Source organism: Stenella coeruleoalba (assembly GCF_951394435.1).
Source record: "Stenella coeruleoalba genome assembly, chromosome: 1".
In the NCBI taxonomy this organism is placed as follows: Eukaryota; Metazoa; Chordata; class Mammalia; order Artiodactyla; family Delphinidae; genus Stenella; species Stenella coeruleoalba.
This window is the reverse complement of record NC_137169.1, coordinates 67,045,373-67,073,317: the sequence shown is the minus strand read 5'-3', so window position 1 is coordinate 67,073,317 and position 27,945 is coordinate 67,045,373. Positions and strand designations below refer to the sequence as shown.

The 27,945-nt window shown below is 34.8% G+C and overlaps 1 protein-coding gene across 1 annotated transcript in view; it reads left to right on the top strand.

The window, feature by feature from the left end:
* PIGK (phosphatidylinositol glycan anchor biosynthesis class K) overlaps positions 1-27,945 on the top strand; it is a 132,766-nt gene that overhangs the window by 14,708 nt on the left and 90,113 nt on the right. Inside the window, exons 4-5 of the mRNA XM_079940517.1 lie at positions 24,150-24,285; positions 26,026-26,137. Coding sequence (XP_079796643.1) covers positions 24,150-24,285; positions 26,026-26,137 — 248 coding nt within the window. The remainder of the gene's footprint in view (positions 1-24,149; positions 24,286-26,025; positions 26,138-27,945) is intronic.

The window sequence follows — 27,945 nt, the reverse complement described above, 5'->3', positions numbered from 1 at the left end:
TAACTTTTACCTGACCTTCCAAATCACTTTAGTACTTCAAAAAAGTATTCTTGACCTCCTTGTTTGCTTTTATGGTATCCTTTGTCTGTACTTTGATTATAACATGGTTATGCTAATTATAGTATGTCTCCCTCATTAGATTATAAACTCCTTGAAGGGAACAAGAATTATATTTTATTTCACTTTGTACTTCTAGCATCTAGCACAGTACTTGGCACATAGTAGTGCTCAGTAGGTATTGGATAAATAAACTTGTGACTTGGAAATACTTTAACCAGTTAGGCAAAACAAACACAAGTCTGTACTTTAAAAACATTTCTGTCTTCTAAAGTGTGTTAGTCTAGTTTTTAGCAAATGTTAATGTTATAAAAGACTTTTTAATACATAAGTTGACAGAATTTTATAATACTGTATCAAAATATTGATTCAGAGAGGGGATCTTAATGGTTATGGGGGAAAATAAAAAGACGTGCTCATAAGTGGTTCATAATTACCCTCCACCTTATCTATTATCCTTTTCATACGTAGGTTCCATGGAGTTCAGGTGTCTTGCACTTTGTGCCCATGCTTTCTGTAACCTTACCCACCCTCAGAGATTTTGTTTTTCTTTGCCTGGTTTTAGCTTCCTGAAACATTTCATTATTTTTAGGAAATTTTATGTCCTCAAATACTTGTTTTAGACTAAATCCCTGTTTTGCTACCTCCAGTACGCTTTAAATGCTTAAGATGAGGAAGCGAAAAGGCATTAAGCAGGGCTTAGGTTCTAAAGTCAGTATGTGAAGCAAAAATTTAGCTAAGATTTTTCTTGTGAAGTTTCTTAAATAGCACATAAAGCACAATATAGTATTATCTTTCATCAAGTCTAACATAGCAGTTTTAGAGCAGTGCTAGAGCAAATTACTGTTTTCTTTTTCTTTGGTGGAACATTTGATGAAGTGGTTCACTTAGGATTAAGGGACATGTTTTATGAAAAATGGCCATATCTTTAACACTAGAATTGTGATGCTCATGCTGTGAGAGGCACATGGGAATTGAGACTGAGGGAATGTAGAATTGTAGCTCCCATCTCATCTCATGTTTACTTTGGGGAATAAATTCATTGAGTAATAGGGTGGATGAAGTCTGTCTTTCCTTTTATTTTTTTTTGGCTCAATTCATAAGAATTAAGTTTATGGAGTTAAATGTGTATATAATTTTTCTTAAAATATGATTTAGCTCTGCTACGAGTTGGGTGGATATGAGTTTTTGTAACGATTCTTATCTGATAAACTATTTCTATAGTTAAACCCAGTAGCTTTTCTTTTTTTAAAAATTTTTTTTATTGAAGTAGAGTTGATTTACAATGTTGTGTTAATTTCTGCTGTACAGCAAAGTGACTCATTGATGGTCCAGTAGCTTTTCTGACACTATTTTTTCCCTTACTCTGTATTTTAATCATTATGTGAGATTAATATTCTTAATTTAAACCTTTATTCATCTCCCCTTACTCGTAAACTCTTAAGGTATGCAAAATAAAGTTCAAATCCCTTATGCTGGAACTCAAGGCTTTTGCAGTCTGTCCATATCTAATATTCTGATCATTTAATTTCAATTCCTTATGCTCTAACCAATACCTTCTTATAAGTCTCTGTTTGGGCCTCTGTCATTGCCTTACACTGGTCCTTCCGTCTACAGTTTTTTCCTTCCACCCTCCTTTCTAGTTTTCCTATGCCCAAATTCACTTCATACATTCCCTAACGCTTTCTCAGTCCTTCTTGCATAAATATTTTATTTGTACTTCTATCATGGCACTTTTTTGTATGTATTGATCTTATTTCTTCAAGGTAGGTTCTGATACTATATTTGTATTCCTCCCAGTACATTCTGTAATATATTGTGCAGAGTTGAATGAATGAATAGTATGCTAAAGATCCCTAGTTAAGTGGAACCTAATTGGTCTAGATTAGAAAGGAAATATATATGAATATTGCTTATTTATAGTTTCTTTAGATCTTTATTCTTTTTTTTTTTTTTTTTTGCGGTACGCGGGCCTCTCACTGTTGTGGCCTCTCCCGTTGCGGAGCACAGGCTCCGGACACGCAGGCTCAGCGGCCATGGCTCACGGGCCTAGCCGCTCTGCGGCATGTGGGATCTTCCCGGGCTGGGGCACGAACCCATGTCCCCTGCATCGGCAGGCGGACTCTCAATCACTGCGCCACCAGGGAAGCCCTAGATGTTTATTCTTAAGCTGCACTGAGCTAAAAGTGCCCTATAGTAGATTTTATAAACTATTCCCTGACTCCTACTTTTGGGATCCATGGGTGGGGTGATCTCACCAGGGAACTTCAGATTCATTTCCTTCTATGAGAAGTCTATAGAGTCTTGCCGAAGACAGGTTATTCCCTATCTTCCTACTGTTTAAATTCCCTCAGAATGCACTTTTGAGGTTTTGGTCTCTTATTCTTTTTAACTTCTTTCTCAAGTAATAAATATTAGAATTAGAAATGTGAATTCTGGTAATGTTGTAAATTAAAAAAGAAAAAAAAAATCACTAACTGCCTGTTATTGTTGTTTTAAAAATCAGATTGGTAATATAGCTTTTGACAGTTTTTATTTATTTATTTTTTACATCTTTATTGGAGTATAATTGCTCCACAATGGTGTGCTAGCTTCTGCCCTACGACAAAGTGAATCAGCCATACACACACATATGTTCCCACATCTCTTCCCTCCTGCGTCTTCCCCCCTCCTACCCTCCCCATCCCACCCCTCCAGTTGGTCACAAAGCACTGAGCTGATCTCCCTGTGCCATGCGACCGCCTCCCACCAGCCATCCACCCCACGTTTGGTAGCATATATATGTCCATGCCACCCTCTCGCTTTTTGACAGTTATTTTTTATTCTGCTGTGGATTTGATCTTATACATAAGAAGATATTGTGTACGGGGGAACATTAATAAGATACTTCAGGAATTTTCTTGTATAATTTCTCATTAAAACAATATGGAGAAAGGCATGGTTATTACGGTTCATTGGAGATGCTTGTGACTTTCCGATAAGGTCAGCCAAAATGGACCCCTACTTTTGGCCTCCTCCTCCATCCCCTCTGCAACACACATTCACTATCCACTGTCCACCATAATTCAGATACTGTGTTAGGGATTTTATAAAGAATTATTTATTCCTTGAACTTTTATGAGAGAATCCCCTCCCCTCCCTTTTTACATATTAAAAATGGTTACTCAGAATGGTTAAATGACTTGCTTAAGGTACATTAAAGGCACTGTTAAATAATAGAACCGGAATTTGAATTCAGGTGTTTGGACTTTATGGCTGGAGCATTTCAATTATTTCACAGCTATCTCCTCCCTAAGAAATTACAACAGGTAATATTTATGTAATATTTACAATTAGAGAATTCTTTTAATAACATGATCTCATGTTATTCTTATGACAGTCCTATAGAGGTTGGTAAAATTATGCACACTGATCATTTAATACCTTATTTAATTAAAAAGTGTATATCTACATGTTGAATGTGGTGCTTGTGAAAATCATTCATATTAATTGAATAATATAAGGAGCACCTTCCCATTTTCCTATTTTTTCCATAGTTTTTACTATTTTCTAAGTCTTCATGATTTCATGCTTCATGTACTTCATGCTTCTGTACTTCAGCAGCTTTGTAGCTGTTTATTCCCTGTCTCTAGTCTCTTTCCCCCTCCAGCCCATCCTACACACAGCTGTCAGAATTATCTTTCTCAGACACTGCTTTTATCTTTTAACTCCCACAATTAAGAACCTGCAGTGACTGTTGTTTCTCTAAAAAATCCAAAAATTTCAACCAGTGTTCAGTCTTTACTGCTTTGTTAATTACAAGTTACTATGTTCATTTGTTGATTTGTTATGATGTTTACTACATAATATTTATTCACTGTTATTTCTATTTTTTTTTAACCATTCATCCCACTTAGAACACTTAGAATATCCTCTGTGCTGTCCTTTCCTACCCATATAGCTTTCTTTCCTTTGTGTCACTATGTAGAACTTTGCAGAGTACCCTGTACATGGAGGTTACTGAATGATATTTTTTAAACCATTACAGTTAATTTATAAAATTTTCTCAATAATTAAATATATAGTTAAAACTTTATTACTGTTTTTATTTTATGATTTCACTTCCTTTTTTGTGAACAAAAGAACTGAATAGTAATAAATATGCTTTGTAAATAATTTGTGATATATTATCATAGTTATTGTCAAGATAATATTAACTCATGCCTTTGAGTGTTCTGCTTCTTGTCTTCTGTCATTTCCCAACAGTTTTTTTTTTTCTCATATACTTTGTAAAACTACAAATAATAGTGTTTGAATATAGATACGTATTCTGAGCAGTCTGTCATTTTACTCTCACGTTGGCAGCTGATCTGTCTGCCACTCCACGCGATATTCTTGGTGAAGTGCATAATATCTTGAATAGGTAAACGTTTAGAATAGTTAAGAAGCTGAAATGTGCTCTGAGGAGGAGAATAATGACAATGCTAAAAGGAGCATGTTGGCCAGTGCTATCATTCTTTTATGTTTAGATAATAAGATCCATATTGAAGACTAAGGAGACCGTTAAGGGTTTTATGGAGCAAAGAGGAAATTTCTTTATTAAGTTGTAAATAGATAGAAGGGTTTTGGGCTGTTGAAGAAGTGAGAGATGCTTATTTTTCATCAATACCACAACGTCTTCATTCCTGACACTATCTTCATATCTGGGAATTTGATTTCCTTGACTTTGGTCTTCTTTTGAATTGTCTTGGGTCTTGTTCTTCCATATTAAGTTTACAATCAGCTTGTCAAGTTCTTAAAATCCTTTTGAGATTTTTATTTGCATTGCAGTGAGTTTTAGATTAATTTAGAGAGGATGGGCTTCTTTATGGTATTTTATCATTCAATTTTATAATTCAATTTATGAATAAGGTATATGTACATTTAATTATGTGTTTAACATCTTTCAACTAAGCTTTATAATTTTGTTTTTGTTTTTTAAAACATATTGGCTTTTTTTAAAAAATAAATTTATTTATTTATTTTTGGCTGCATTGGGTTTTCCTTGCTACGTGCAGGCTTTCTCTAGTTGCGGCGAGCAGGGGCTACTCTTTGTTGCGGTGTGTGGGCTTCTCATTGGGGTGGCGCTTCTCTTGTCATGGAGCACGGGCTGTAGGCACGCAGGCTTCAGTAGTTGTGGCATGCAGGCCCAGTAGTTGTGGCTTGCGGGCTCTAGAGCACAGGCTCAGTAATTGTGGCACATGGGCTTAGTTGCTCCGCGGCATGTGGGATCTTCCCAGACCAGGGCTCGAACCCGTGTCCCCTGCATTGGCAGGTGGATTCTTAACCACTGCACCACCAGGGAAGTCCAAGCTTTATAATTTTTAATTTTTAGTTTTTGGTAGAATTTTTAGTTGTCATATTTTTTTGGTTGAAACTATAAGTGGTACCTTTTAAAAATACATTTTCTTACTTCTGATGCACATGCAGTTGGTTTTTGTGTATTGTTCTAGCAACTCACTGAACTCTTATTAATTTTAATAATTTGACTGTAAATTCTCTTTTGGTAGCCATAAAATCTAAATGACAGTTTTCTTTCTTTAAAATCTTTGTACCATAAATTTTTATTCTTCAAAAGTTTTTCATATTTGAAAATTTGGGGATAAAAGTTGTCTTTAAAGACCTCAAAATTAGTAGTCCGGGGAAATCCTTTATTTTACACATGAGAAAAATGTGTTCCTGAGAGGTAAAGTGACGTTTAAGGTCAACAACTGTGTGGTGGCAGACCTAATGCTAGAATCCTTGTATAATGATTATATTATATTGTGTTGCCCAATTCATCAGTAGAAATAAGTGAAATATTGAAGAAAAAGGATAAATGAAAGCAATTAATTAAAAATAAGTATAACTGTTGATACATCTTAGGACGTTGATGTTTGCAGGATAACTCAGTATACTGGATTTACTATTGTAAATAGTAATCTAATAACCTTACCAAAATTACAGTAGCTTGTCTTCAGAGCTTTCTCCTATGATAAGCTTTCTTTAGAGCTGTCCATCTATTTTAGCTTGAAAATAACTCAGAAAATTATTTTTATTTTCACATTGGCCCTCCAATAGAGTGCACCTGTTGGCGTCTTATGTCAAGTTTTTATGTCAGAATGTGCAATAACTTGATTTCCTAAGTATTTGTGATGGCCTTGTTAAATAGTCTTGCTGAATGATTATTTTAAAATCAATTATAAACCAATTTAAAATTCAGTGGCTTCCAAGGATTGTGTTGTAAATGCAAATAAATCACAAGTTAGATTGGAGGCATTTAGCATAATGTTTAAGAGTTCAAGCTCTTAAACTGTCTCTATTTGCTGATGACATACTATTATGTATAGAAGACACTGAAGAGACTCCACCAAAAAATTGTTAGAACTAATAAAAAAAATCAGTAAAATTGCAGGGTACAAAATCAATATATGAAAATCTCTTATGCCTCTACTAATAATGAACTATCAGAAAGAGAAATTAAGAAAACAGTTCCATCAAGAACAATAAAATACTTAGGAATAAATTTAACCAAGGAGGTAAAAGACCTGTATGCTGAAAACTATAAGACATTAATGAAAGAAACTGAAGAATACACAAATAAGTGGAAAGATAGTCTGTGTAAGAATTAATACTGTTAAAATGTCTGTACTACCTAAAGCAGTGTGTACTACCCAAGTGTCTGTACTACCGGGTGTAATCCATATCAAAATTCCAATGGCATTTTTCACAGAAACGGAAAAAACAACCCTAAAGTTTGTATAAAACCACAAAAGACCCCAAATAGCCAAAGCAGTCTTGAGAAAGAAGAAAAAAGCTGGGGGCATCACACGCTCTGATTTCAAACTATATTAAAAAGCCATAATAATCAAAGCAGTATAGTATTGCATAAAAACAGATGCATAGACCAATGGAACAGAATAGAGAGCCCAGAAATAAATCCACACATATATGATCAGTTAGTTTACGACAGAGGAGCTAAAAATATACAATGGGGAAAGGACAGTCTCTTCAATAAATGGTGTTGGGAAAACTAAACAGCTACATGTAAAAGATTGAAATTAGAACATTTTCTCACACCATATATAAAAATAAACTTAAAATGGATTAAAGACTTGAACGTAAGACCTGAAACCATAAAACTCCTAGAGGAAAACACTGGCAGTAAGCTGTTTGATGTTGGTCTTGGTGATGATTTTTTGGTTTTGACGTCAAAACCAAAGGCAACAAAAGCAAAAATCAGCAAGTGGGACTACATCAAACTAAAAAGCTTCTGTACAAAAGGAAACCATCCACAAAATGAAAAGGCAGTCTACTGAATAGGAGAAAATATTTGCAAATCATATGTCTGATAAGGGGTTAGTGATCAAAATATATAAAGAACTCGTAAACTCAATAGCAAAAAACCAAACAATCCAATCAAAAATGAGCAGAGGATCTGAATAGACATTTTCCAAAGAAGACATACGGCTGGCCAATAAGTACATGAAAAGGTGCTTAACATCATTAAGCATCAGGGAAATGCAAAGGAAACCACAATGAGATATTATTGTAAATAATCTAGAGATGATTTAAGGCACAGGGAGGATATTGCTGTGTAGGTTAACATGCAAATACCAAGTCATTTTATATAAAGAACTAGAACATCTGTGGATGTTCATAGGGATTCCTGGAACCAACCCCCTGCAGATACCCAGGAACAACTGTACTGGGGAACCAATAAAAGGAGCCTGATACGTTTGATGTCATATAACTTTGGGTAGGTGCTAGGTTGGTCTGAGAAATACGAAGGAAGAAAGACAGTTGGTGGGGGTGGGATACACACTAATTTAATTTACTTCTTTTCCTTTCTTCTTTCTTTTCTCCTTTCCTTCTTCCTCCTTCCCTTTTCCAACCAACAAAATATGTATTGAGAGCATATGGTGTTTAGAATACACTTGCCAATTTTTGTAATTTCAACTGATGTGGGGATACAAGGAAGAGAAAAGGGTAGAGGAGTGAACTATAACTTCCATGAAAAACCTAAGTGCTTGGCTGGTGACAGTGGGAGTGACCTCAAAATAAGTCAGACTCAACTTGACATTTCAACATGGAAAGTGGTAATAATAAGTATTTCTAAGAAATTTCTGAGAACTTCTAGTGGAGAATTGATACAAACAATGTTGTAATTCTCTGTCATGTTATATCTGACTCAGGGATGTTAAAAGGATAAGTGAAATTAACATTTGTGAACATAATTTGATTTCTTTGTAGAAAAGTTATTTCACAGAGTTTTATATTAATGATTTCTAAGAATTTGACCTGAGCATGAGTGGGAGATTACTCAATTCAGTAAAAGGTACCCTGACATTAAATCCTTATACCTACCCATTAACTTATATTTAATTATATCCATCTCCAAGGCTTCAAATCATGAAATTCAGATATGTTATTTCAGAAAGTAAAACCCATATTAATCAGAACTTAATTTACCTAAACTGTCAGTTTTTTTCTACCATACTGGAAGCAAAGGACAATCAAATAAAATCATATTAGGGAGCTTGTTCTACAAATATATTTTCAGATTTATTCTCGACAAGTAAAAGCTAACTTAATATTCTGTACTTTTTCTATCTATTTTGTTATATTTAATAATAGATATTCAAAAGTTAGCTTTGATATACGGATAAAGATTTTTATTTAGTAGATTGATTATACTTATACAAGAAAGTAGTTTAGATATTGTCTTTTTTTTTTTTTCCATTTCATTATTTATTTAGATGTTTAGCTCCCGCACTAGGTTTTTACAAACTGGTGAACACTGACAAATTATTTGTCTCATAGAACTATAACTACATATTACAAGACGATATAAGTATGTGGTCAAACTAACATTAATATACATCACCATTTGATCAGTTTCATAATAAACTATCAAGTATCCAAGTATTGAGTTACACAGCTCAAAACGCATAGAAAAATTAGATGTCTGCTCAGTTCACTAGCAGAAACCCACTTTAAAAAAAAATGATTTATTTATTTATTTTTGGCTGCGTTGGTTCTTCACTGCTGTGCACAGGAGTTATCTAGTTGGGGCAAGCAGGGACTACTCTTCGTTGCAGTGCTTGGGCTTCTCATTGTGGTGGCTTCTCTTGTTGCAGAGCACGGGCTCAGTAGTTGTGGCTCGCGGGCTCCAGAGCGCAGGCTCAGTATTTGTGGCACATGGGCTTAGTTGCTCCGTGGCATGTGGGATCTTCCCAGACCAGGGATTGAACCCTTGTCCCCTGCATTGGCAGGCGGACTCTTAACCCCTGCGCCACCAGGGACATCCCCACTTCTTTTTTTTAAAAGGGAGGTTGGGAAGAGAAGAAATAAAAGCACATTTCAAACAAAAATAATAGCTGGTAAACAACTTCCAGCAGGTATGGAAAAATAACAAGAATTTCAAATATTTTATGACTAAGAATTAGCTACAATAACAAAACATCTTTATCTTTAAAAAATATTTACTAAATTAAAGAGCATATTCTACATATTCTATACAAGGTAAAGGCAGTATCTTACTAGAAATATTTAATAGCCCTCTCCTGTTCCTTTTTAGGCTCTTCCTGTTAAGTGGAACACAAAAGTGCAAACATTAAAATAATTGTAAAGCTTTTTTGCTTGGAGATGTTAAAGATATACTTCTATATACAACGTAGCTTTTCAAAATGTAGATTTTCCATAACAGCACAAATGATATTTATGGAAAGATATTAAATAACACCATATGACTTGGTAAAAAATTTAACAAAAATCAATGGTTATGCAAACCTGATGTATACTGGTATGAATGTGGGCAAATGTAAATGTAAAGTGAGCAAGGAAATAACTATATAGGCCCTGCTTTCAATGTAAGAAATGACTGAAGCAGTAAACCACATAAGATCTAGAGTATTCTTAGTTCCTAGGGTTTTAGTTCTATATGATAATAAAAAACATACAAGTGTTACACTGGATATCTTGGTACCTAATCTTCCTAAATTTCTTATGCATTGAAAAGATTCTGGCATGGGAATAGATTTAAAGACTTATAACTCAGTACTGCATGAGTTCAGGAATTGGAACAAATGATAAACAAATTTGAAATGCTGAACAGCAAGAATCTTTTGCTAAGTGTCCAAATACGTTGATCGTAACCTAAACATAGAAGTTCTGTCAAGCAGGTAAACTGGTAAAATTGCTTTTCAATACTCTTGTAAAAGCTTCATTAGACTTGTTCACTGAGCCAACTTCTTGGCTAATACGTGCAACAAATTAGGTCCTGTTTGAAGTTCTACTTCCAAAACAACAGCATCAGACACCTCAGTTTTATTGACCATTGAAGTCTTTGCAGCAAAAACACATTTGAGAATGATACTTCTCTAAGTACAAAAGTTGCTTGATGTTAAAATCTCCATGCTGCTTTTGTTTTCTGACCTGTACTGCATCTTCCTGTTTCATTCTGCCATCTATTAATGCTAGGGCAACAAGCAGTGGAGCTGTTCCAAGGCTTGCAACATGGTGAACAGCAGTATAGTAACCAGGTTCTTCATAAAACTTGATTTCACAAGACGTAACTAGCCATCAACAATAAGGTTGGATGGTGGTGCACCTTCATGAAAAGGCCAGTCAAGAACATGGATGCCTTCTTTTTCCATAAGAGCAGTGTCGTCGTACATTGCTTCACATACTCTTACTATTGCGGTAATCCATATTTCTTAAGTTTCTCAATAGCTTTGTTCAAGGTCTCTTTGGTTGGATTGTGTATAATAAGAAAAATGTTTTTGTATGTGCCTTCAGTGGGAGTTGGGCAGTTCATGCAAGACATGTTAATTTAGTCAAAAAATACTCATTAGGGCTATGAAAGAATTAAACAAATTGAATACAGAAATGATGTAAAGAAACTTCAGCTTATTCCACTTGAAATTCTCAGTGCTTTGAGTATGAAGTTGGGAATAATGGGGAATGAGATGAACCTCCTAAGAAGAAGAAAGTCTTCAATCCTGTAATACTGAGCAACAGAGAGGAAGTGTTTTGAGGCTCACCCTGTCTAGGTCAGAACTGGAAAATGCTCTGTGGATTTCAGTTCAACACTTTTGTGTCCAGGTAACTGCTCTTATGCGGCTTCTTGATGGAGGTGGTAATGAATTTCTACAGCTCTTATGTCCTCATAAAGGTCATGCTGTGCTTGGCAGTAATCTTCACTGACCTTCAGAAACTCCGTAAATGTGTGATGACAGAAAGGATTATGTTTACTCATTGAAAACTGTGGCCTAATCATGCAGTGGGTACCAAAGTGGCAGCGACACAGGCAGCTGCGGTTGCAGCGCAGGGCGGGGCTCCGTGGTGGTCGGTTGCAGGGTGGAGACAGTGCAGGTGTTGACAGGCAGCAGGCAGGTATTGGGTTTTGAAAAATAGTTGAAATCAGAACGTTCCATTCCCCAAGCATTCTTTGTCTGATTTTATCATTATTAAAAGAAGACTTTGGGAATATTTTTCAGTTTTTTTAAAGGTGAAAACAGACTTAAAATCTGTAGCTCTAAAATTAAATGATTTGCATATTTAAAGTTTTAAAAATATTTGTAATGAAGTTTAAAGGATAAATTTCATTGAGTCATGAACAATGGAAATACTGAAATGGGATTTTTATGAGGAAGGTGATGTCCCCTTAATATTTGTTGATGCGAGTATAGAAATTATTACAGATTTTCTTTTGGCTCTGCTCACTATTTGGGAGTGAAAGTGGAGTGAAAGGCAATGTATTCCATTCTGCCAAAGAATGTAGTAATGGGTGGAAAGTGTGTGGACTTTGAAATCAAATCTCATCTCTTCTGCTTACTAGTCATGCAGCTTTGGGCAAGTGATCTGCCCTCGCTGAATTTCCTTATCTTTAGAATGGAGACAATAATAGTCTTCACGGGATTGTTGTGATTTAGTGAGAATTAAGTATTGGAAAAGACTGCAGCACAATGCCTGTCACACAGTAAACTCAACAAATATTTGTTTCCATCATCTTGTCATCTTACCTTGTTTCCATTTTTCCATAGCTTCTAATCTTATGTTTTTATAATCTTATTGAAATATGAACTCCAAAGTTGATAACTTGGGTAAAATAGTAAGTGTACAATTTAATATGGAATGGTTAAATCAAATTTATGTCAGTTAACACCATTATAATGCTTTAAAAATTGTTGAAATATATTAAATTGAGATTTATTATTATCTTCCAGTTAATTATCCTTTTGTCTGTCATAGTCTCCATTTATATTTTTCCTCTTTGATTTTTGTCCTAGTTGACTTTTTGATCGAATTGAAGAACAGAAGTGGTAGTAAAATACTCTTCACTATCCGTGTTGTGTCTCTGTATTTTATTCTTTGCCAAATAGATTTTAAAAAACTGATAAAAGTGATACCTCAGAAGCATAGCCATCCAAGTCTTCTTAAAGAAAAGAATATCTGAACTTAATTCTTAAGAATATCTTTCTTAGTGCCCAGAGAAATTAAGAGGACCTTTTCATTTACTTGCTATTCGAGAATAGAAATGTACCAGAGAATGCTTATTAATGATGTTTGCATATATTTTGCACGCAAAATGTGCAGTTCAGGCATTGTGGTCAAGTCCTAGGAAACTTTGTAGCATCCTAGTGAGGTTACATATAGACTGCTAAAATCTACTGATGTTAAGCAAGATTCCAAGATACTTGTCATAAAAGTAGATGAGTTGGGGAGACTGATTAGGTCAGTACAGACCATTACTGGAAAAATAACAAAAGTAAAATTTTTGTTAAACATGAGAATATGAGAAAGATTGCATATATTGATTTCCATTATGATGGATTGTATACAATATATCCAATTGTATCCTGTGTCTTTTGACAAAAGTAGGTTATACTAGATCAGTGGATGCAATATTCTTTTTTTTTCTTTTATTAACTTTATTAACTGAATGTTGCCAGTGAATTTAAAATGTTATTTTTTCTGAACAACTAAATACAGAGCTCAATACCTTTAATTGTTCTTCGAATTAACTGCATTTGATCCAGTACTTTAAATTTTACAAACTGCTTCATAACACTCTACTCAGGTTATTTCTGTTTCATTAGTATGTCATTTATTGCACAAAGCTTAATATTATGCTTTATTTATTTATCACACATTCCTCTAATAAAAATAGACAAATAATTTCTAGAGGGAATGGTAAGGTAAGAAAGTTTTATCTAATATTGATGACTGTTTTTCCAGGAAACCACTAGCATCTAATGCTATTACAGCTAGAATAAAAAAACAAATTTAGTGGACCCCAATAAATGCACCTTTGGGTCATGCCAGTCTTATTATTATGCACATTTTACACTGAATTTAACCATTCACTAGGAAACCAAAATGGAAACTTTTGAGTACAAGCAATTTTTTAGCTTTTCCTTATTACTAACTCATCGTTATTGTTATTAGAATAGTAATATTAGTACACCTTTTCAAATATGCCAATTTAAAAAATTTGTAAAAAAAGCCTTTTAGTTTTCTCTTTTAAAAATTGGAACACCATCTACCCCCAATTTCCTATATATATGCCTTTTAAAAATATTTTGCCAGTTATTTTCCCCTATCTAGATCTTATTTTCTTTCTTCCTTTTTTTAAATTAACATCTTTATTGGAGTATAATTGCTTTACAATGTTGTGTTAGTTTCTGCTATATAACAGAGTGAATCAGCTATATGTATACATATATCCCCATAGCCCCTCCCTCTTGCGTCTCCCTCCCACCCTCCCTATCCCACCCCTCTAGGTGGTCACAAAACAGTGAACTGATCTCCCTGTGCTATGTGACTGCTTCCCACTAGCTAGCTATTTTACATTTGGTAGTGTATATATGTCAGTGCTACTCTCTCACTTCATTCCAGCTTACTCTTCCCCCTCCTTGTGTCCTCAAGTCATTCTCTACGTCTGCATCTTTATTCCTGTCCTGTCCTGCCCCTAGGTTCTTCAAAACCAGTTTTTTTTTTTTTTTTTAGATTCCAGATATATGTATTAGCATACGGTATTTGTTTTTCTCTTTCTAACTTACTTCACTCTGTATGACAGTCTCCAGGTCCACGCACCTCACTACAAATAACTCAATTCGTTTCTTTTTATGGCTGAGTAATGGTCCATTGTATATATGTGCCACATCTTCTTTATCCATTCGTCTGTCGATGGACACTTAGGTTGCTTCCATGTCCTGGCTATTGTAAATAGAGCTACAATGAACATTGTGGTAATGACTCTTTTTGAATTATGGTTTTCTTAGGGTATATGCCCAGTGGTGGGATTGCTGGGTCATATGGTAGTTCTATTTTTAGTTTTTTAAGGAACCTCCATACTGTTCTCCATAGTGGCTGTATCAAGTTACATTCCACCATCATTGCAAGACGGTTCCCTTTTCTCCACACACCCTCTCCAGCATTTATTGTTTGTAGATTTTTTGACGATGGCCATTCTGACAGGTGTGAGGTGATACCTCATTGTAGGTTTTTTTTTTTTTTTTTTGCGGTACGCGGGCCTCTCACTGTTGTGGCCTCTCCCATTGCGGAGCACAGGCTCCAGATGCGCAGGCTCAGTGGCCATGGCTCACGGGTCTAACCGCTCCACGGCACATGGGATCTTCCCGGACTGGGGCACGAACCCGTGTCCCCTGCATCGGCAGGCGGACTCTTAACCACTGCGCCACCAGGGAAGCCCCTCATTGTAGTTTTGATTTGCATATCTCTAATGATTAGTGATGTTGAGCATTCTTTCATGTGTTTGTTGGCGATCTGTATATCTCCTTTGGAGAAATGTCTGTTTAGGTCTTCTGCCCATTTTTGAATTGAGTTGTTTGTTTTTTTGATATTGAGCTGCATGAGCTGCTTGTAAATTTTGGAGATTAATCCTTTGTCAGTTGCTTTGTTTGCAAATATTTTCTCCCATTCTGAGGATTGTCTTTTCGTATTGTTTATGGTTTCCTTTGCTGTGTAAAAGTTTTTAAGTTTCGTTAGGTCCCATTTGTTTATTTTTGGTTTGATATCCATTTCTCTAGGAGGTGGGTCAAAAAGGATCTTGCTCTGATTTATGTAATAGAGTGTTCTGCCTATGTTTTCCTCTAAGAGTGTTATAGTGTCTGGTCTTACATTTAGGTCTTTAATCCATTTTGAGTTTATTTTTGTGTATGGTGTTAGGGAGTGTTCTAATTTCATTCTTTTACATGCAGCTGTCCAGTTTTCCCAGCACCACTTATTGAAGAGGCTGTCTTTTCTCCATTGTATATTCTTGCCTCCTTTATCAAAAATAAGGTGTCCATATGTGCGTGTGTTTATCTCTGGGTTTTCTATCCTGTACCATTGATCTATATTTCTGTTTTTGTGCCAGCACCATACTGTCTTGATTACTTTAGCTTTGTAGTATAGTCTGAAGTCAGGGAACCTGATTCCTCCAGCTCCGTTTTTCATTCTGAAGATTGCTTTGGCTATATGGGGTCTTTTGTGTTTCCATACAAATTGTGAAACTTTTTGTTCTAGTTCTGTTAAAAATACCATTGGTAGTTTGATAGGGATTGCATTGAAACTGTAGATTGCTTTGGGTAGTATAATCATTTTCACAATGTTGATTCTTCCAATCCAAGAACATGGTATATCTCTCCATCTGTTTGTATCATCTTTCATTTCTTTCATCAGTGTCTTATAGGTTTCTGCATACAGGTCTTTTGTCTCCTTAGGTAGGTATATTCCTAGGTATTTTATTCTTTTTGTTGCAGTGGTAGATGGGAGTTTTCCTTAATTTCTCTTTCAGATTTTTCATAGTGTATCGGAATGCAAGAGATTTCTGTACATTAATTTTGTATCATGCTACTTTACCAAATTCTTGATTAGCTCTAGTAGTTTTCTGGTAGCATCTTTAGGATTCTCTATGTATAGTATCATGTCATCTGCAAACAGTGACAGCATACTTCTTTTCCAATTTGATTCCTTTTATTTCTTTTTCTTCCCTGATTGCTGTGCCTAAAACTTCCAAAACCGTGTTGAATAATAGTGGTGAGAGTGGGTAACCTTGTCTTGTTCCTGATCTTAGAGGAAATGGTTTCGGTTTTTCGCCATTGAGAACGATGTTGGCTGTGGGTTTGTCATATATGGCCTTTATTATGTTGAGGTAGGTTCCCTCTATGCCCATTTTCTGGAGAGTTTTTATAATAAATGGGTGTTGAATTTTGTCAAAAGCTTTTTCTGCATTTATTGAGATTATCATGTGGTTTTTATGCTTCAGTTTGTTAATACGGTGTATCACATTGATTGATTTGTGTATATTGAAGAATCCTTGTGTTCCTGGCGTGAACCCCACTTGATCATGGTGTATGATCCTTTTAATGTGCTGTTGGGTTCTGTTTGCTAGTATTTTGTTGAGGATATTTGCATCTATGTTCATCAGTGATATTGGCCTGTAGTTTTCCATCTTGTTTAATGTGTCATTTAAAGCTTGTGTTTCCTTATTGATTTTCATTTTGGATGATATGTCCATTGGTGAAAATGGGGTATTAAAGTCCCATGTTATTTCTGTGTTACAGTCGATTTCCACTTTTATGGTTTTTGGCATTTGCCTTATGTATTGAGGTGCTCCTCTGTTGGGTGTATAAATATTTACAATTGTTATATCTTCTTCTTGGATCGATCCCTTGATCATTATGTAGTGTCCTTTTTTGTCTCTTATAATAGTCTTTATTTTAAAGTCTACTTTGTCTGATATGAGTAGTGCTACTCCAGCTTTCTTTTGATCTCCATTTGCATGGAGTATCTTTTTCCATCCCCTCACTTTCAGTCTGTATGTGTCCCTAGGTCTAAAGTGGGTCTTTTGTAGACAGCATATATATGGGTCTTGTTTTTGTATCCATTCAGCCAGTCTGTGTATTTTGGTTGGAGCATTTAATCCATTTACATTTAAGGTAATTATTGATATGTATGTTCCTGTTACCATTTTCTTAATTGTTTTGGGTTTGTTTTTGTAGGTCTTTTCCTTCTGTTGTGTTTCCTCCCTAGAGAAGTTCCTTTAGCATTTATTATAAAGTTGGTTTGGCGGTGCTAAATTCTCTTAACTTTTGCTTGTCTGTAAAGGTTTTAATTTCTCCGTCAAATCTGAATGAGAACCTTGCTGGGTAGAGTAATCTTGTTTGTAGGATTTTCCCTTTCATCACTTTAAATATGTCCTGCCACTCCCTTCTGGCTTGCAGAGTTTCTGCTGAAAGATCAGCTGATAACCTTATGGGGATTCCCTTGTATATTATTTGTTGCTTTTCCCTTGCCGCTTTCAATATTTTTTCTTTGTATTGAATTTTTGATAGTGTAATTAATATGTGTCTTGGAGGGTTTCTCCTTGGATTTATCCTGTATGGGACTCTCTGTGCTTCCTGGACTTGATTGACTATTTCCTTTCCCATGTTAGGGAAGTTTTCAACTATAATCTCTTCAAATATATCCTCAGTCCCTTTATTTTGCTCTTCTTCTTCTGGGACCCCTATAATTCAAATGTCGGTGCCTTTAATGTTGTCCCAGAGGCTGTCCTCATTTCTTTTCATTCTCTTTTCTTTATTCCGCTCTGCGGTAGTTATTTCCACTATTTTATCTTCCAGGTCACTTATCTGTTCTCCTGCCTCAGTTATTCTGCTATTGATTCCTTGTAGAGAATTTTTAATTTCATTTATTTTTTTGTTCATCATTGTTTGTCAGCTCTCTAGTTCTTCTAGGTCCTTTTAAACGTTTCTTGTATTTTCTCCATTCTATTTCCAAGATTTTGGATCATCTTTACTATCATTACTCTGAATTCTTTTTCAGGTAGACTGCTTATTTCCTCTTCAGTCATTTGGTCTGGTGGGTTTTTACCTTGCTCCTGCATCTGCTTCTCATTTCTTTGTCTTCTCATTTTGTTTAACTTACCGTGTTTGGGGTCTCCTTTTCACAGGCTGCAGGTTCGTAGTTCCTGTTGTTTTTGTCATCTGCCCCCGTTGGCTAAGGTTGTTTCAGTGGTTTGTGTAGGCTTCCTGGTGGAGGGGACTGGTGCCTGTGTTCCTGTGGGTTGGGCTGGATCTTATCTTACTGGTGGGCAGGGCCGTGTCCAATGGTGTTTTTTGGGGTGTCTGTGACCTTATTATGATTTTAGGCAGCCTCTCTGCTAATGGGTGGGCTTGTGTTCCTGTCTTGCTAGTTGTTTGGCATGGGGCGTCCAGCTCTGGAGCTTGCTGGCTTTGGGTGGAGCTGGGTCTTAGCTTTGAGACAGGGATGTCTGGGAGAGCTCTCACTGGTTGATATTATGTGGGGCTGAGAGGTCTCTGGTGGACCAGTGTCCTGAATTCTCTTCTCCCACCTCAGAGGCTCAGGCCTGATCCCTGGCTGGAACACCAGTACCCTGTCAGCCACATGGTAATCATTCTTTCCAGTGGTGGACCAACAGTGAGACAGGGAGAGTGGTTTGTCCAAGCTAAAATCCAGCTGGAGGAGGTCATGGAGAGGACATAACGGCTGGTTGAACAGAGAGGTGGACGCAAGCAATTCCGTGACTTGACTATTGGGTTAGTGGAGGCGCCTTCCCCACAGCAACATTCGTTATTTTGACCATTTCTGTGAGCCATCCAAAAGGTTCGAGAAATATAATAACTTGTAGTTTTGCTAATATAATGCACAGATTTGAATTTCAAGCCTTGAAGCTGGTGTGCTTGACTAAGTCAGTAAATTAAATAGTTAGTGGGAAGGTGAGCAATGGAAAACAGGAAAAAAGAGATGGAAAACTTGTCTACACAATACTAATTTTAGCTCTGATAAGAGAAGGGAAGGAGTGGATGGGGCACCTCTGCTGCTTACCTCCTCCTCCATTATAGGAAGAGTGGTTAATATTGGGCAGTGTTTGGAAGCAGAGATAAGAGCAATCAAGACTTAGGTGTAGGCTATAGGTTCAGGTGCAGATGGCTGAGAGTGAAAATGGCAGGCTTGGTGGCTGAAAAGTCGTTGGTGAGAGAAGGGCCAGTAGCAGGATGTAATCCCAATGCCTTTCTGTAAGAAGAGAGTCAGGGGCTTTAGAGAATTGATTGGAGAATGTCTAGAACATTAGCCTCTGTATCTCTTTGATGTTCTGTTCTCTGATTTTTGCATTTAAGTGGACATTTAAATTTTTCAGTTATACCTTACTACTTTTAAAGGAGAAATTACATACCCTAGTGCTGTTCTTCAATTTAAGAGTTTGCTATGGTCTCTGGATGGTTCCATTTAGAATTTCAAGGGCCTATTTTATGTTAGTTATTTGCCGTAAATATTGAACAGCAATAATGAGTGCATGCATTTAACTTAATTATCTGAGTTGATTAAATTATCAATATAAAACAAAACACACCATTAAATTCTTTCAAATTCCAGTTCACATAGTGTCAGGGTAATGCAGAATTACTAAAAGCAAAGGTTCATGTCACACAAAATGGGTTTGACTTCAAACTCCACTACTTACTAGCTGTGTGACCTGGGACATGTTACTTAACTTCTTTGTGCCTCAGTTTCATAACCTGTAAAACAGGTATGATAATAATATGTATCTTGGAAATAATGTATGAGATAATGCCTGTAATGTGCTTATTTTATTAGTGCAATGCTGGAGATATACCAAGTGCTCAATAAATGTTATTTATTATTGTATTATACTAAACCCCATGTGACTTACATATATGAGCCTATAGCTACCTAGCTCAACCCTTATGTAACATGTTTGTTGCTGTTGAGTTCCTGTCTCTGCAGTGCAGTTTTTTGAGTTTTATTTCTAATAATATAAGGGCAGAATACCTGGTATCATATAGTCTTACAATGCCAAATATTTACAATTTGGCAAATTGAAAGTAATTCAGAAAGTCTTTATGGTCCAACACCTGTGGCTAGCAGATTTGTTATGATTAGTTTTGTAGAGCATTGGTGGCGAGATTTGTTAACTTGGCGATTCCTCAAGACATGGAAGAAAAGGAAGAAGAAAAGCCAAAAGTAAATTACTCTGGCATCAAGCTAACAATTATATAACAAAATTTGTTGAATTTGCTTGGTCCCGTAGTCATTAGATTGCTGCAGAAGAGGTAACCCACAGAACATTCTGAATAATTTATGTCAGGAAAAAAAAGTAACACTTATGAGCAGAAACTCAGAGATTTAAGAGAGCATCAAAGATCTCTGTGATCCTCAAATCCTCAGTTGCTTTAATTTCAACTACTATTCTAGATTGGGATGATGATATTGAAGATAAGCTTGGTGTAGGTTGCTAAAGATGCTCTAAGGTAGTATTATCTGATTAGTAGCGTGGTTAAAGAATGTATAGCAATTTTAAGTGAATGGTTTAAAAACATTTTCACCAATACAGTAATTTATTTAAATTTCATTTAGTGAAAAATTTTTCTTATGGTAATACCAGCCTGTTATAAATGAAAAGTTATGCTTTTTGAAACGTCATACTCTAATGGTCTAGAGCAGTGAAAGATTATCTATTTAAAATGTTTTTTTTTTTTTTTTTTTTTTTTTTACCCATTGGTTACTGGTTCCTGACTGGGCCAAGGAAGAATTTCAGGGAGGAGGGTAAAGAATGGCCGAGCAGCCCTGATACAGGGCTTACCTGTTCCTTCAATGTTAGACAAACATAATAATGGGAAAGGATTTATTTCAGACCATTTTCCACTCACATATGTTTCTAGAACTGGGTTTCATGCCTTCTTTTTTGAGAGGTATTAAAATTTCTTTTTCATTTTGATGATCTTTAAAATCTATTTAAGCATGATCAGGGTACTCTATTGGATCAGACACCAAATAGTGGTAAGGGAAGAAAATTTTAGCAGTTTCTTTATGTTTCTTTTTTTTAATCTATAAAAGAATGAAGTTGTGCTTCACTAATATTTATTATATATATTTGAAATAGCAAATACATATGACTTACAAATTAGTAGATATATATATATATACATGTGTGTCCTCACATTTTTTTTAACTAACAGGAGTGAGTGTATGATTTAAACAATGTGGAAACTACTTATATAAATAACCACTGTATTTGTTTCAAACCCAGTTTGAACTTTATACAATTTCAGTGCTCACCTTTTGGTTTTGTGCTGAGAGAAGGCCATACCATATGCTTTGTTGTGTGATGTAGGTTTTGCTGGGCCTTGAGTAAAGTGTGAGAGTTGAGTCATCACACATGGTAGTAGAGGATTGCCAAACTGTAAGAATATCATATTCTTCTATCAGTTGGATATATTTGAGGGATTTTTGTCTTAATTTTAATAAGATAACAAAGCAACTTGCTATCGTTATTTATAGGAATGTAGTAGTGTGTCTTCAATACCCACTCAGTGAAGACTTAAATAACTGCTGTGATGTTAACCTGATATTCAGGTGAAAAAGGCACTTTTAGGAGATAACAAGTTAGATCTCATGATAACTGGTGTCCAAAGAGTGTTTGTTGGCAAAAGCCTTAGTTAAATGTAAGGTCTGATTATCCTGAACAGTAAACAGAGCATGGAAATTATGAATGGCATTTTGTGCAACATACTTTTGTGAACAGATATATTCTATATCATAAAATTATATAGTAGTGTGGATGTCAAAATATAGAAAAAAATGAAGTGTAGAACCAGGCCTGAAGTCAACCTCTTTCTCCTGTTAAATATAACAGCAGTCATTTAATTTCAGCAAAATAACATCATCCTTCAAATGGAATTAATGTTCTTAGAATATTATTAGTTTAGTAGTTTATAATTTTTAGTACTTTATAATTCTGTATTTATTTTTAGTTTTGTAAGAAATATAAGCCTAAGGAGTTTATTTTCATGTATATATTTAAGTATCATTTTACAAATAATTTTATGCTTGGGCCAGGTGAAAGGGTTTTTTTTCTCCAGAAAAGAGTTCTGAACTTTCAGAAACAGTGCATTAGAATATGTGGTTGAATTTCTAAACCTTTGAAAATTCAGTCTGTTTTCTGTCCTGTTTTTTATTTATTATCTACAGATATAATGAATTTTTTTTTAATTTATTTTTTTTGGTGGTACGAGGGCCTCTCACTGTTGTGGCCTCTCCTGTTGCGGAGCCCAGGCTCCGGACGCGCAGGCTCAGCGGCCATGGCTCATGAGCGCAGCCGCTCCGTGGCATGTGGGATCTTCCCGGACCGGGGCATGAACCCGTGCCCCCTGCATTGGCAGGAGGACTCTTCAACCACTGCGCCACCAGGGAAGCCCTATAATGAATTTTTTAATGATATATTGATTATGTTAACCAAAGGTTATAGTGTTGATTGAATTTATAATTTTAAGCTGAAGTGACTACTTCTTTATGAAATTGACATTGTATAGATATTAAGTAATCATTTCATTTCAAGGAACGAAATTAACCTTCAACCAAAAACATGACCTAAAGGAATATTTTTATTTTTATATTGAGATTTATAGGTCAGTTCATTCTTGTTTAATAGTGGCTTATAACAGAAAAGATATGATTGATAATAACAATATAAATCATTTTAAGTTATTAAAATGCGAAGATATATTTTCCATTTTAAGAGGAATAACTTTCACCATTCTGTGAGTATGAATCAGTAACAGCTGAAGATCTGATCTTTGAATGTGGCAGTGTTGGAACCCTTTCAAAATAGAAACCTAGCCAATTTTCAAGAAAAATCACAGTGTTTCAGTTCTGAACTTTAATGTATTTGGACCATATGCAGCAGAACATTTTCTTCTTGCTATCTCTTGCCAAACTAATTACATATGCCACATTAATTTTTCCCTTATGTTTGGGAAGCTCAAGTATATTGTAGAATAAAGAATTGCCTGATTCATGTTCACCAGTTTTAATGGAAAGATCAAGATGAGAAGCATTTAATTAAAGAGAGACTTTGTAATTTTCTCTCAAAGAAAATAAAAGCAAAAATGAAAATGTTTCATTCACTCAATGAATGTTCATTGAATACCTACTATATGCCAAGCTGTATTACTAAGCCTGAGTGATACAGTGGTGAACAGGACAGATAAAAGCCCCTGCCCTCAGAGAGATGCTCATATTCTAATGGGAGGGGGTAGTGGGAGAAGATGGGGATTTCAGATTCGTAAATGACCTATAGGAAAGAAAACTTGAAGTGAAAATAGAGTACCTTAGCTGAGATTTGAATGATATGAAGATTTGGGAGGAGAGAAGTCTAAATTTGGTCAGTAGCCCCTGAATTGGGAAAGGCTTGGCATATTCCTGGAACAGTATGGAAGTAACATCGTGAACATGGATGCTAGGGGCTGAAGTTAGAGAGACAGACAGAGACCACATTGAGCCTTTTAGACCATGTAAGGAATTTCTGTTTTCCTCTAATTATAATGGGGAGTTCTTGAACGGTTTTAAGTGAGAAAGTTTAGTGATTTGACTTGTTTAAGGAAGGTCACTCTGGTGGCTATAAGGGGAATGAACCATGGGAGGGTGAGAGTGGAAGTGGGAAGCCAGGTGGGAGCTAATCCAGCACCTAGTCCAGCATCATCTAGAGATGATGGTGGCTGGTGTCAGGGAGATGGAGTGGAGCCAGTGAAGAATGACTGCATTGGAGATGTGTTCCTGTGGTACAGTGATTACACTTGCTGATGAATTGCATGTTTTCATACTTAAGCATTTGAGATTCTGAAAAGTAGATTCTTTGGAATATCATAGTTTAACTCAGTAAGTCTTGAGAGTTTCAAATATTATTAAAATTGAAAAAAATGTTTTGGGAGGACAGTGTAGCTCCTTCATCTTAGCTTCCTTTTGCTATATGGCATAAAGTATACTCTGTTGGGAAAAAAAATTAAGTAAGTTAATTTCAAGTTCTGTGGATAAGTTCGTGACAGATTGTTCTAATTTCTCGACTTTAAAACTTATACTACATAAAGATATGAAAAAAATAATTAAAGCTCTTTTAAATATGTCCTCAATAATTATTTTGAGTTAATTTTAATAAAGAAAGAATGAAGATAATTACCATATTATATAAATAGAATATATTTGTTTTTACCTTTCTGGTTTTATTTAAATAGTACACTATATTTACTGAAAATTTTTTTTCCTAGTCACATTGTTCTGATGCTTGCAGATGATATGGCATGCAACCCTAGAAATCCTAAACCAGCTACAGTGTTTAGTCACAAGAATATGGAATTAAATGTGTATGGAGATGATGTGGAAGTGGATTATAGAAGTTATGAGGTAAATTGTTTAGTTTAGCAACAGTTTTGAAATATTTTCACTTTTAAGCTTTAAAATAGTGGTAGAATAAAATAATCTTATTCTTTTTCTTTAAACTTTGTACATGATTGTCACTGAAACCTTGCTATAATTCTGTTTCTGGAGTTCATATTAAGGAAACAATATATGAATAAAACTATCACAGCATGAATATTTCATATATGTATCTAGGATAGAACAACTTTATCTTGGCTTCTATATTAGAGTATTTTATTGATGTTTAATGTATCAACATTCTTTTATAGTAAGTATATTCTTTGTTTTTCATATTTGATCTAAAATTTCAAGTTTTATATTTTTATTTCAAGTTTTATATTTTTAGTAAGTATATTGTGAAAATACTAAAGTGACTAACACTACTTAGAGGTAATCACTTTTAATATGCTTCCAGTGTTTTTAGCATGTATGATTAAAAATAAAAATGTAAATTTGGAAAAATGGCATTATACTATATTTTCTCCCTTTGAAACTTCATTTTAAATTTAATAAATTGTATGTTTAAAATTTGAAGTCTTCCTTGATGAAGTCTTCCTCAATAATCCTTCCCCTTTTACCAAGTTTACCAAAAGTAAGACACAATTTCCCATGTTCCCAGACCTGTTTTGAAGCAATTTAAAAAGAATATCTTTTCCCAGGCTGTAAGCTGCTTGAGAACATGGCCTGTATCTTATGTATCTTACACCTAGAGAGTTCCTGTAACCTTCTGAAGGCACTCAAAAATGTTTGTTCAACAGTTAAATGTTTATGAATGCTGGACTTTTAATTGTTTATTTAGTCATTATAAAATGTAGACCAAATACTTCCCTTCCTTATTAGCTAACAAGAAGTCCTGTTAAAGAAAAACACTTAGCATTTTGCTGTCTTCTGGGAAAAATGTAAACCAAATAGCTTACACACACACACACACACACACACACACACACACACACACACACACACTTACATACTCATGATCTAGGGAAAAGTCGAACAAGAAAGCTGGATTGATTTTCTGCTTTTTAAATTTAGATCTGTATAGTATAACTTCAAATTAGCATTATACTCCCAAGACCTTAAATATCTTTCAAAGAATCCCAGATGTCCAGAAATTCCTGGTTGGGAAATCTGGTTTACAGTGTTATGAATTTTTTACATGTTAAAGATACCCCTAATGAAATTTAAGTAACAAAATGCATTAAAAAATCAAAGATGCATAATTTGGGAATTATTTATGGATCTATACTTATGGTTTTATTTTTATAATTTATTATGGACCTGTTTTTCACTGTTAATCTAGAATTGACTAAGTAGTTGCACATATTAATTGCAATAGTTATAATGTTGTTGAATTTATTTATGTTTTTATATTTTGTTTCTTCCCAAAGAATTGCCTGTGAAGACAGACTGATAATCTTTAAGTTTTTGGCAATATTTTGTATAGTATTTGAATTTTTAAATGTATAATTAACCTATTTTTCCCCAAGGTACTTTTTATTTGTTAGTTTTTAGTATTTTTTAAAAAATGGAAACAAAGTTAGTTTGAGGTATACATTTAAATAAATATATTTTAATTGAGTTATATTTCTCTTTAGGTTTTATTTTCAGTTTAGAGGTAATGCTGAGTAATACATAGAGAAAGAAGAAGGAATATTTTTGAAAGTAAAAAACAATTATCAGGTTTCCCTCAATTCTATTTCATCTGATTTTTCACTTATTTTTCAGGTAACCGTGGAAAATTTTCTACGGGTATTAACTGGGAGGATTCCATCTAGTACGCCTCGGTCAAAACGTCTTCTTTCTGATGATAGGAGTAATATTCTTATTTATATGACAGGTAATTTCATAATTTAGATATTTAATGATAGCATATGTTGCAACTCTTTTCAAAAAGGAATTTGTGTGGAAAGAAATTTAAACATCTTAAATTATTTTGGTTCAAGTAGTTTGATAGTTTGTTATGAAGTTCTCTTTTCTCATAATGTATAACAACTTGAAATGATATTTTAGAACAGTGTATTACTCATCAACTGATGATAAAATAGGTGCAGAATGATTCTTAGATGTCATACAGCAAGACAGTGACCCCTAATTAGTGGTCTTCTTTTATCATGTTGCATTTATTTACAGCTTTTAAAATACAATCAATTTATAAACTTTCTAAATTAACCCAGCAAGTTAATGAAGTCAGAAAAATTTTCATTTTAGTTTATCTGACATTTACAAGAAATTTTAAAGTTTTTGTGGCAAATAGGATGAAGTACAGTCTTGTAGCTTGGCTTTATTTGATGTACTAAACAAAAGGTTTTACATTTTTTTCTGAGTCTGTAGATCCTCTTTCAGGATAACTCCAGGTATGGGAGAAATTCCAGTATCTAAGAAAGAATTGGCAAACCCTGGCCCATGGAAGGGCTACTGTTTTGGAAGTAAAGTTTTATTAGAGCATAGTTGTAACCATTTGTTTTGTGTATTGTCTGTGGCTGCTTTTACATTACAGTGGTAGAGTCCAGGAGTTGCAACAGAGACCATATGGCTCACAAGTCTAAAACATTTACCACATGGCCCTTTACAGAAAAAGCTTGCCAACCCGTGTAAGAGAACGGGAAGGTTGATAATTATGATAATATGATAATAAAAACGGTAATAGCTAATATTTATTGAGGCTTACTATACATCACGCAGTATTCTTAATCATTGTGTATATCAGTTCATTTCATCCTCAAAACAATCTAAAGATTTAGGTGCCGATTTTCAGGGCTGTCATATATGGTTGTGTGGGTTGTGCACTGCATATAAGTGTCTGGCTCGGGTGGTGAGTGGGAGCTGAGATCTAGTATATGTTTACATTTACTCAGCTGTGTGCCCTGCTATAAAGTTGTGTCTAATGGGAGAGAGAAATATTCCTCTTCCCTTAACCCACCCTAAGGAATAGCCACTAACCACTTTTGAGCTTACAGGACTACTTATATTCAGTGGGAGCACTGAAACACACAGATTTTTCTACTTTGTCACCCAGTGGGAAGTACCTTTTTAAAATCTGCACAAAGGACATATATAGACACGCTAATGATGACCTTACTGATACATTTCTTACTTTACATCTGAGGAAACTGAGGCCTAGAAAGGTTAAGTTACTTGCCTAAAATAACACAGTCATTAAGTAGTAAAGCTAGTGTTTGTGTCCAGGCAGACTGGCTCTATCATGCATTCTAAATGTCATAATCTTCTGGTCAACTCTCATTAGACAGTGGTTGATGATTGTGAAAACATCAAGTTTTAGGTGAGAACTACACTTCCTATTGATATAGCATTTCAAGTATATACTGTGAATAGTGCTAGCTTACCATGGGACTAGCTAGTGTCTTCAACTCCTTTCTCACCAAAAATGTTTGCCTGGTATTTGAGAAATTTTTATCTATGGAAACTCATTTCTGACATAATAATGGAGCCAGTGAAAAAAGTATAAATGTGTTTTTCTAAAACTGAATGATAGAAAATCTTTTAAATATATGTTATATCTACTATTTTGTACATAGTCTATCATTATTCTCTTTAATTGGTATAGCAGAAAATTAAATTTATTTGTTTTTACAGTACTTTTTATTTTAGAGTATAAAATAACAAGTGATATTAAAATATTGCCAT